The sequence below is a fragment of the Vollenhovia emeryi genome, unplaced genomic scaffold, assembly GCF_000949405.1.
Source record: "Vollenhovia emeryi isolate VEMERY1.0 unplaced genomic scaffold, V.emery_V1.0 DF940430.1, whole genome shotgun sequence".
Lineage (NCBI taxonomy): Eukaryota > Metazoa > Arthropoda > Insecta > Hymenoptera > Formicidae > Vollenhovia > Vollenhovia emeryi.
In genome coordinates, this window is record NW_011965936.1 from 1 (window position 1) to 9,100 (window position 9,100).

The following is a 9,100-nucleotide window of genomic DNA, read 5'->3' on the forward strand; positions in this document are numbered from 1 at the left end:
GATATTCATGGTGAAATTCATACAAGCAGATCTTGGATATGTCGAGGATGCACATACCCACGTAGATTGGCTTGTTGAATTTCACTTCGAGTTTTCGCAATTCCACGGCGAGTAAATTTTCTGAAAAGATGCTGCGACTATGAAAATTTGGTTTCGAAATCATTGCCTCCGCACCGTAACGACCATCCCACTTTGTTAGAAGTTTGTTAGAAGTTTAACGTCGACATGATTCCGTACATTTTCCATTGTTTTGCCAAATACCGCGTTGTTCATTAATTTGTATAATTTTTTTTCGAAATCGTTTGTCGCACGTGTTCTAAACTGAGTATTAAGCTCGATGTAATCGCGGAGCCATGGAGATTGCGAAAACTCCAATACACGGTGTATCTTTGACACGCTAAGCCCATGACGCGTGCACTGTTGCAGGTTGCGATAGTGTATGACGTAACGCTTCTTATCATACACTGTCGCGAGAAGTTTATCCTGCCGCTTGCCGGGTGGTTTATCGCGCGTTGGACAGAACGGTAGGTCAATGTGCGCGTCGTGAAGATGCTGCGGATACTCGAGATCGACCTCGAGAATGTAACCTGTCGATGAGTCCGCAGCGATTGCGCTCGCGTCGAAATTCGTAATATCTTCGATCCATCGAAAATTTGCATATGGTAGTGGTTGACACATCGCCCAACCATACAAATTATTAACATCAAAGTACATCAGGTACGAGGATGGTTTCGATGGATCGTAAGACTGCATGTACTTGTTATTGGCTCGAGCATACCTGTTCGAGCACTGGCTCAAACCACCGCGTATACCGCGTTCCACAAACATGACCATGTCGATGTCTGTGAGCAGCTCGAAATTTACGCGCGTGTGTTTCAGCATGGCGTCCCACGTGAATCCTGGTAATGTATAATAATACGCGGGATCTAATCCGTAACTGTTGATGCTACTATTGCGAAAATTTTCAAAAATGTCTGCCAATAACAAGACATCGGTTTTCAAATATAAATCGCTGTAGTCGCCTAGGGTTTGGATGGAGAATCGTTTCCAGACATTCAAAGCATGCATGTAATCGCTCTCTGATACGGTGTCACCGATCAGAGAACTGAAAAATAACTCGCACGGAGGTAGACGCGGGTCCTGCAGCTTGTTCACACAATCCACATATTCATATGGAAACACACCTTTACGCGTCAATAGATCGAAATCGTCGCTAGATAATTTTGAAAATTCAGATCGTAAAATTTTTAATTGGTCTCTATAGAGAAACGATGCCAATCTATCGAGGCTAGTACTCAGAAATTTGTATGAGTCAATAAATCGCAGCTTTATACAATTTTGTCGCTTTGAGTTTTCTATGGTATTTTTTACATTTTTTGTAAAGGAAATGTATGTTTCCTTCGTTATGGGTAATACATCAACTGTGCCCTCGAACGCTGTAGCGATTTCTTTAATTATGAAATGTGCATCATTGCTGGATAAATTATGAAAAACGATTGGAATGAAATACGCATCTTTGTAATTTAAGTTACAATTAGAATGCGCGGGGCCTCTATATCGTCCGGTTAGATGACAATGGTCGCGTACTCTATCGTCACCCTGTGCGAACGGTTTCTCGCATATGTGACAGTGCGTGGCACTACGGAATTTCTCATACTGTTCTTTAGAAAGTGTTTGCATGGGAACATTACTCGACAGAATATTCTGTACACGATATGCCAATTCTTCTAGTTGGTTGGCGAACCACGCGATGCAATCAATGTGGCGGCGGAAACGGTACGTTGACAGCGAGTCGTCATACGAGCAGTGGACGTAGTACGCGATGCTAAATACCTGGTGGTGCTGGTATGCTTTGGTATCGGTATCAGTCTTTATCAAGATGCACTCAAGGTCCGCGTACACTACAAACGGCACGCGTTCCTTCCTGCTGTGGTTGTTGAAGCTGAGCCACTTGTCCTTCTCGCTGGGTCATACGATCGCGCAGTTATTTATCTGTTGACAGTCCACGCTGTGGGCTTCCAACTTTCCATTTGAATGGAAATAATGCAAACATCTGGAAAGAAAAAAAGTTTTATATTTTTCAAATAAAACAATTTTTCATAAATTTTATTGATACTCACCGATCGCAAATGTATTTTTTCCCATGGTTACCACTCAATTGTGAACTGACGAGGCGGGAAGTTTTTTATCCAGACGAAGTGGCCCACTTCAGCACCCCCCTGATCTTGCAGGTATACTAGGTTCACGTGCTTCCACTTCTTCTCGTCAGCAACTCGTAGCGGTACGATTGTGTGTTCGCAATTGTTCTTTTCATCGATGCTGTACACATTGATGGAAATACTGTTCAACCGTTCAAACTTTTTAATACCACTTAATGTCATTGGCATTGGAACGTCTCGCAGGTTTAACACATCGCTGTAATGCGGATACGACGATTTCCGATTCACATGCCTTTCAGCTGGATGCAGAGCAGCGACCACCGACCACGCGAAACACGCATTGTCCTTTGATTGTACATTGATCACTGCTTTCTTCCGTTTCACCACTTCTGGCACGTCTATATGGCATCCCGCGCGCATAGGATTGCACTTGTTCACATTAATAGTTATGTTGTGTATACGCGACAGCGCCCACCCGCTATCACGCTCCTGGAATTCTTCGAGTTCGGTTAGAATCGGATCGATTACGCGCGACTTGTACCACAGTTGTAGGTCCGTTGTAATAAACAGTTCATAGTTTTTTGTATTTATGCTTTTATTTGCACGTTTATCACCCGCCACAAACTCCCCGTTGAACACGGTATTCACCTTTACACAATTATGGCGCTCGATAGCGTCTCGCACGTGCTCGACCACTACATCGCGAGCGTCCTCGAGAAATTTCCGCGGCTCGATGTACTCCACGTTAATCACCACACCGGTAAGCACGCGACTATCAAACGCGGTGTCGATCTCGCGCCACGACAGTTGCGCTCTCGAAGAAGGTCCGACACTCGCGTAATCATCGCCACCACCGAAATGTACGAATCGTCGTTCCAGTTTTTTACTCCCTCGAGTCGCGCGATTTGCGCCACCAGAGATTGTCTATTGCCGATGGACAGCCTTGGACGCTTGGCACGGCTACGTTCTTCGAGTTTCGCGATGCACTCGTCGCATTGCAGAATCCACGCGAAATAGTCGCCCATGGTAGCAACCTCGTCGACTCGCGCCACCAGATCTTGATCCATGTTGTCGCACATATTTCCCAAGTCACTCTTTTCACATTCGTTGAAACTGATTCACTCGACTGACGGACTTTGAAATGTGGAACTATAAGCTAACCTATATATATACTTTTTACCCCCTCTTTGTCTTTTCGACCAGATCTTCGATTTTGAACGTGTCTGCGCACAAAATATTATCTTTATGACCCTTGACCATGTTTTCTCCTTTGAAATGTGGGATTATAAGCTTACCCCCTCTTTGCCTTTTTCGACCCAGACCCTTGACCATGTTTTCTCTTTTGAAATGTGGGATTATATTTTTACCCCCTCTTTGCCTTTTTTCGACCCAGACCCTTGACCATCCCGTGTGGAAATCTCTCCATCTTATCCCCACTTATTATTGGATTCCGATGAGATTTCCCCAAGAAATGAAAACCAAAAGGATTCCAATCTGTTTTTCTAACTTAGAACTTGGTTTTGCTGAATTATTAGAGAAATATAAGAATTTCCGGTCAGTTCCTCGTTAGGAAATCAGGCATTTGCACATGTCAGGATTGTCAGGTTATATCGATGCTGAAAGATTGTATTTCAACAAGGAATCCGGCTAGTAAATCCGGCCGAATTCCTATCTAAGTTTTACTGACCGGAATCCTTTTTAAAAGTGAGACGTTTTCCCAGTCGGATTCTAATAATAACTGAGGAAAACCTACCGGATCCCTGCTTAAATTTCCACACGGGATGTTTTCTCTTTTGAAATGTGGGATTATATTTTTACCCCCTCTTTGCCTTTTTTCGACCCATTGGTAAATTTTACCCCCATCCTTTTCACATAGATATCATTTTAAAATGTGTTTTGAGAAACTAGTCAGAGTTCGTTTCTTCGCTGCATCGGTTGCCTTGCAACATACGGCGTTATCGAGTGAACATGTTGCTACGTGATGTACGTTCGTTGCCACCATTGGATCCAGCTCGCCTGAGACGCGCTCGGGAGGAGGAGGGGGAGGAGGTGGAGGAAAGAGCTAGACGTAAGTAGTTGTAATTAAAATTAGAAATATTATACAAATTTAAAATATTAAATTTATAGAGAGGCGACGGCTAGATTATGAAAATGACGTGGAGGTGATTGACGTAGAAGAAGAGGTGGAGGAAGAGATCGCTGATGAGGAGCAGATCGACGACGAAGAACGGTGGATCCGCGGTCTCGAAGAAGTGGCTAACTTGAATTGGGTGGTTGAAATATTTCACCCAGCAGAGGATGACGAGGACAGCGGCTTCGAAGACGGGAAGAATATTTTATTATGATTTTTAAATCTCACATATCTCTGAACATATTATAAAGTGTAATTTTTTTCTAGATATTCCATCCTTTCGAGCTCCTTCGCCGGAACATTAGAGGAAAATATGCAACAACTTGTGTTTTTTTACAAAATAAATATATTTCTATCAATATTGCATTAATTTCTTTTTCCATACGTATCCTATACTTCTTTCCGTTTGCGCACTCTCCCTTCCACAGCATATTTTTAAATTTATTCATATCTCGATCTTATATGTATGGATAGGAAGCAGAATTTACCTTTTTCGACCCAGACCCTTGACCATGTTTTCTCTTTTGAAATGTGGGATTATAAGATTAGCTAAAAGGATTTAAAATCTATCCGCGCATCAAGACGAACCGTAATATTTCTCCTTCTCTCGATGTGTTCAAACGAGTCTCGACGTGATCAAACGAGTCTCGACATGTCCATACCAACGTGTACATCTTCGCCTCGATCTTATATGTATGGGTAGGAAGCAGAAGAAAAAAATGTTAGTGGATGAAAATTTTATTTATTATACAATTATTAATTTTTTTCGTTCATCACCTCGTTTTAAGGTTTCAGCAATAAGTTCATCTACAGCATAAACTATTAATTCACAATCTATGACAGAAGTTTTATCATTGTTCGAGATTAATTTGAATCTCGTTTATTTTATCCCCGGCGTGATGGCAGCATCAGCCGGGTCAGATCGTGCAGCGTCGCATGAGCGCTGCTCGCGCATGCCCGATCGCGACGCGAGGCGACCGCGCGACTTCACGTACGCTTCCCGAGGCTCTTTGTCTCATAGCGACCGTACGTAGTACACGCGTCTTGAAGTGCGGATAGTTATCAAGTGCTCTTTGTGGACTTTCTCATTTTCTCATCCGAGATTTGACTCAGTGCGGACACGTAGTGAACTCTCAGCAGTGCGAATCATCCAGGACATTTCTAGATACAGCATCACCGGCAGCTCAGGCTCACCACGCATCGCACGCCGGCGCCGCATGGACACGGCTCACGGGCATCTACATTCACGAGGCCGACTCTCGATCAATAATATCGAACCGCGTAAGTGAATTCAGACTTTTCATCCACCGCTAGTTCATAAACTGCTCAACTGTAAGCATTTTACTCTTATTAAATTGTGACACGATATTTTACTCAAACGATGCGAGTTACGATCACGTGATATTCCACCCTCTCACGCGTGCATCCGTTCCCTGAGTCTCTTACCGCAAAGTCCTCTCACCCTGCTTCCATCCGCAGCGGTAACCAGCGAACTCTCCTCGCGAGATCGCGAACATTTTTTGGTCCTTCGAGCCGGATTGCGGCGAGGCTCTCGGATTAGCTCAACCACGCAGCGATCACGTGATCGGCGGCGCGCAAAGATACGGTCCCACTTAGCGACCACGTGATCTCACGGCCCTTTCGCGTGATCAGCGGCGCGCACACACACGGTCCCACTCATTGATCACGTGATCTCACGATCCTCTCGCGTGACAACTCTCATCGGCCGGCGAGACCCGACAGACTCACGCTTGCCGGACATCTCTCTCCCCAAGTTCACCGGGGAGTATGCCGCATGGCCTGCCTTCCGAGATCTCTTCTCAAGTCTGATCATCTCGAACGAGCAGCTCACAAACATGGAGAGACTCCATTATCTCCGCTCGGCGCTCATATACACAGTGACATTCATCGATCATGCGATACCACGGCTCTCTCACGTGTCATCTCACCATGTCGGACGATCATAAAACGGGCAAGGCGGACCGCCCGGTGACTCAGCAACTGGAACTGCGGCCGGGAGATCGCTTATCCTCGAGGACGGCGTCTCCGGTTCGGCTCTCCACGGAACTCGCCCTGAAGGTGCAGACGCAGCTGGGTCGGATCTCTACTCTCAAGGCCATCGCAGAAATTCTCCCGGAGTCCCCTGCAGAGATTTCTATTGAAGAGGTAAATCAGCTCTGGCTTCAAATTGAGGAGACGCACAAGGCGTTTCTCAAGGAACACACCTACTTCGAGGTCTCATGGCCCTCTGCGCTCACTCATCACGAGCATTTCTCGGGGAACGCTCATCAGGAGAAAATGCTGTGCCACATGCAAGCGCGACGCATCATCGGCGTACTCCGCCACTCACTGACGGCTTCGTCCGCTCAATCAACCTGTGGTTTGTTGGTCACGACCGCAAATTGAAGAGACGGTGCAGTCGTCGAGACCAGCTCACACGTCCGCTCATCCTGCTCAACTCTACTCGCCACAGCCGTGGCAGTGATCAGCTCATCCACCACTCATCGCTCAGCGCGTCTACTCATGGACGCAGGATCCGAACTCACCTTCGTCACGGAGAATCTCATTCGGCAGTTCAACATCCCTCGTCAATACTCAGGTATTGTCGTCAATGGAATTGCAGGTAAGGAGTGTATTCGGACACGAGGAGTCGTGTCGCTCACGTTGCGCTCGACACATTCCAACGCAACTGCCACAATTCAAGCTCATGTCCTCCGGACAGTTACATCAATCTTACCATCTTTCGAGGCGGAACCGGAAGAATGGCCGCATCTCAGGACCTTGGCACTAGCCGATCCAGACTTTCTCATCCCGCGGCCAGTTGACATCCTCATCGGCGCAGATGCATACGGGCAAATCATCAAGCCCAATATCTTTAGGCATTCTCCACTCATGCCGATAGCGCAACTCTCCATTTTCGGATGGCTCGTTCTTGGATCAGTCAATAGAGAAGCAACACGCACATCAACGCATCATGCTGCTACTCAATTCAACGAGGATGCTCTTAATGAGTTATTGACGAAATTTTGGAATCAAGAGGAGGTGCCTACTCACGATGTCACTCAGCTCACTCCTAACGAGCAGAGGTGCGAGAAGCACTTCAATACTACACACTGTCGTGATTCTTCAGAGAGGTACATCGTCAGGATTCTACTCAATTCACCAGACGATCTTTTGGGTGATTCTTACAACGTCGCTCATCAATGTCTGAAGGGATTACGCAGACGATTCTCAAGGGATGTGAATTATCAACGTCTCTATCAACAATTCATGATTGATTACGAGACACTCAACCACATGACGAAGGCATCATCCATCCCCAGTCATCGCTCACATTTTCACCTGACACATCACGGTGTTCTCAAGCCGGACAGTATTACAACGAAACTGCGGGTGGTTCTTAATGGCTCCAGCGCATCCACATCAGGCTACTCTGTCAACGACCTCATGTACACTGGAGCAAAATTACATCTGAACATCTCAGAGGTTCTACCATGGATACGTAGACATCGTCACATGTTCGCTACGGACATCACCAAAATGGACAGACCGATTCAGATTCACAAGCATGACTGGGAGTTACAGCGGATCTCTGAATGGACAATCAGCTCAATGAGGTGCCATATCATTCAACAACGGTAACTTACGGGACGAAGATCGTACCATTCTCAGCCGTACGGACCTTGTTCCAAGTAGCAGAAGACGAAGGACATAGTTTCCCACTGGCTGTGTCAGCTATCACCCACGGCAGATATGTCGATGACATATTTGGCGGTGCAGATACCGTGCAACAATTACAGGAGGTTGCACCTCAACTAAGGGACCTATGCATGGCGGGCGGCTTCCCACTGGCAAAATGGCATGCAACTCACCTCGACATACTCAAGACAGTCACCGACAGCGAAGACCAAGGCTCACAAATCACCTTCGACGATTGCGCAACCAAGATACTCGGACTCAAATGGCTCCCTCAAGAAGATACCTTTGCATTCTCAACCCGAAGCTCTCGCTCGGAAGGCAGACTCACAAAACGCCTCGTCTTATCTGAAGTGGCTCAGATACTCGATCCACTTGGTTTTGCATCACCTGTCGTGATCAAGGCCAAAATCCTCTTGCAGGAGCTGTGGCTGCACAAGCTCCAATGGGATGATCCACTGCCATCCCAGCCCTCAGTGGCTCATCATCAGAGAAGAACTCACAAGCTTGGCCAAGCTCTCAATACCACGGTGGCTCAACACGTGGAGCGACTCGCAAGTGGAACTTCATGGATTCTCTGATGCTTCTCAATTGGCAATGGCTGCAGTCATATACATATCCGTTCACGACTCAAACGGCGCCACGTTCTCACTTGTGTGCTCCAAGACTAAGGTAGCACCTCTCAAGCGGCTCTCAATCCCGCGACTTGAACTCACGGCTGTTCTACTGCTCTCTCGACTCATGCAATACGTCAAAGCCACTTTGAACATGGACGTAACGGCAACTCACATGTGGACGGAGTCTCTAGCGACACTCTCATGGATCACCTCTGTGAAAGGTTCATGGATCAGATCTCATGCATCACGCTGGAAGGATTTTGTCAGAAACAGGGTGGCTCGAATTGAAGAACTCACTCCAGCTGCTCACTGGAGATACATACCTGGAACTTCCAATCCGGCTGATTGCGCATCACGAGGCCTCACGACTGCTCAACTCCCAAGTCAATCACTTAGGTGGACGGGACCACCATGGATACTCAACCCAGACTCATGGCCGTCGCAACCTGCACTCTCTGAAGAATTGAGTGCAACAGAAGGTCGCCCAGGGGAGGGGG

The 9,100-nt window shown here is 46.6% G+C and overlaps 2 protein-coding genes across 2 annotated transcripts; one reads left to right on the forward strand and one right to left on the reverse strand.

Moving 5' to 3' along the window:
- Positions 1-195: 195 nt before the first annotated feature.
- LOC105556022 lies at positions 196-1,098 on the reverse strand. The gene has a single exon (XM_012003075.1). The coding sequence runs from the start codon at positions 1,066-1,068 to the stop codon at positions 196-198; it is 873 nt and encodes a 290-aa protein (XP_011858465.1). The 5' UTR covers positions 1,069-1,098.
- Positions 1,099-6,240: 5,142 nt separating this feature from the next.
- Positions 6,241-8,567, forward strand: LOC105556023. The gene is made up of 3 exons (XM_012003076.1): positions 6,241-6,670; positions 6,764-7,776; positions 7,899-8,567. Exons 1-3 carry the CDS (start codon positions 6,241-6,243, stop codon positions 8,565-8,567), a joined length of 2,112 nt encoding a protein of 703 aa, XP_011858466.1.
- Positions 8,568-9,100: the final 533 nt, after the last annotated feature.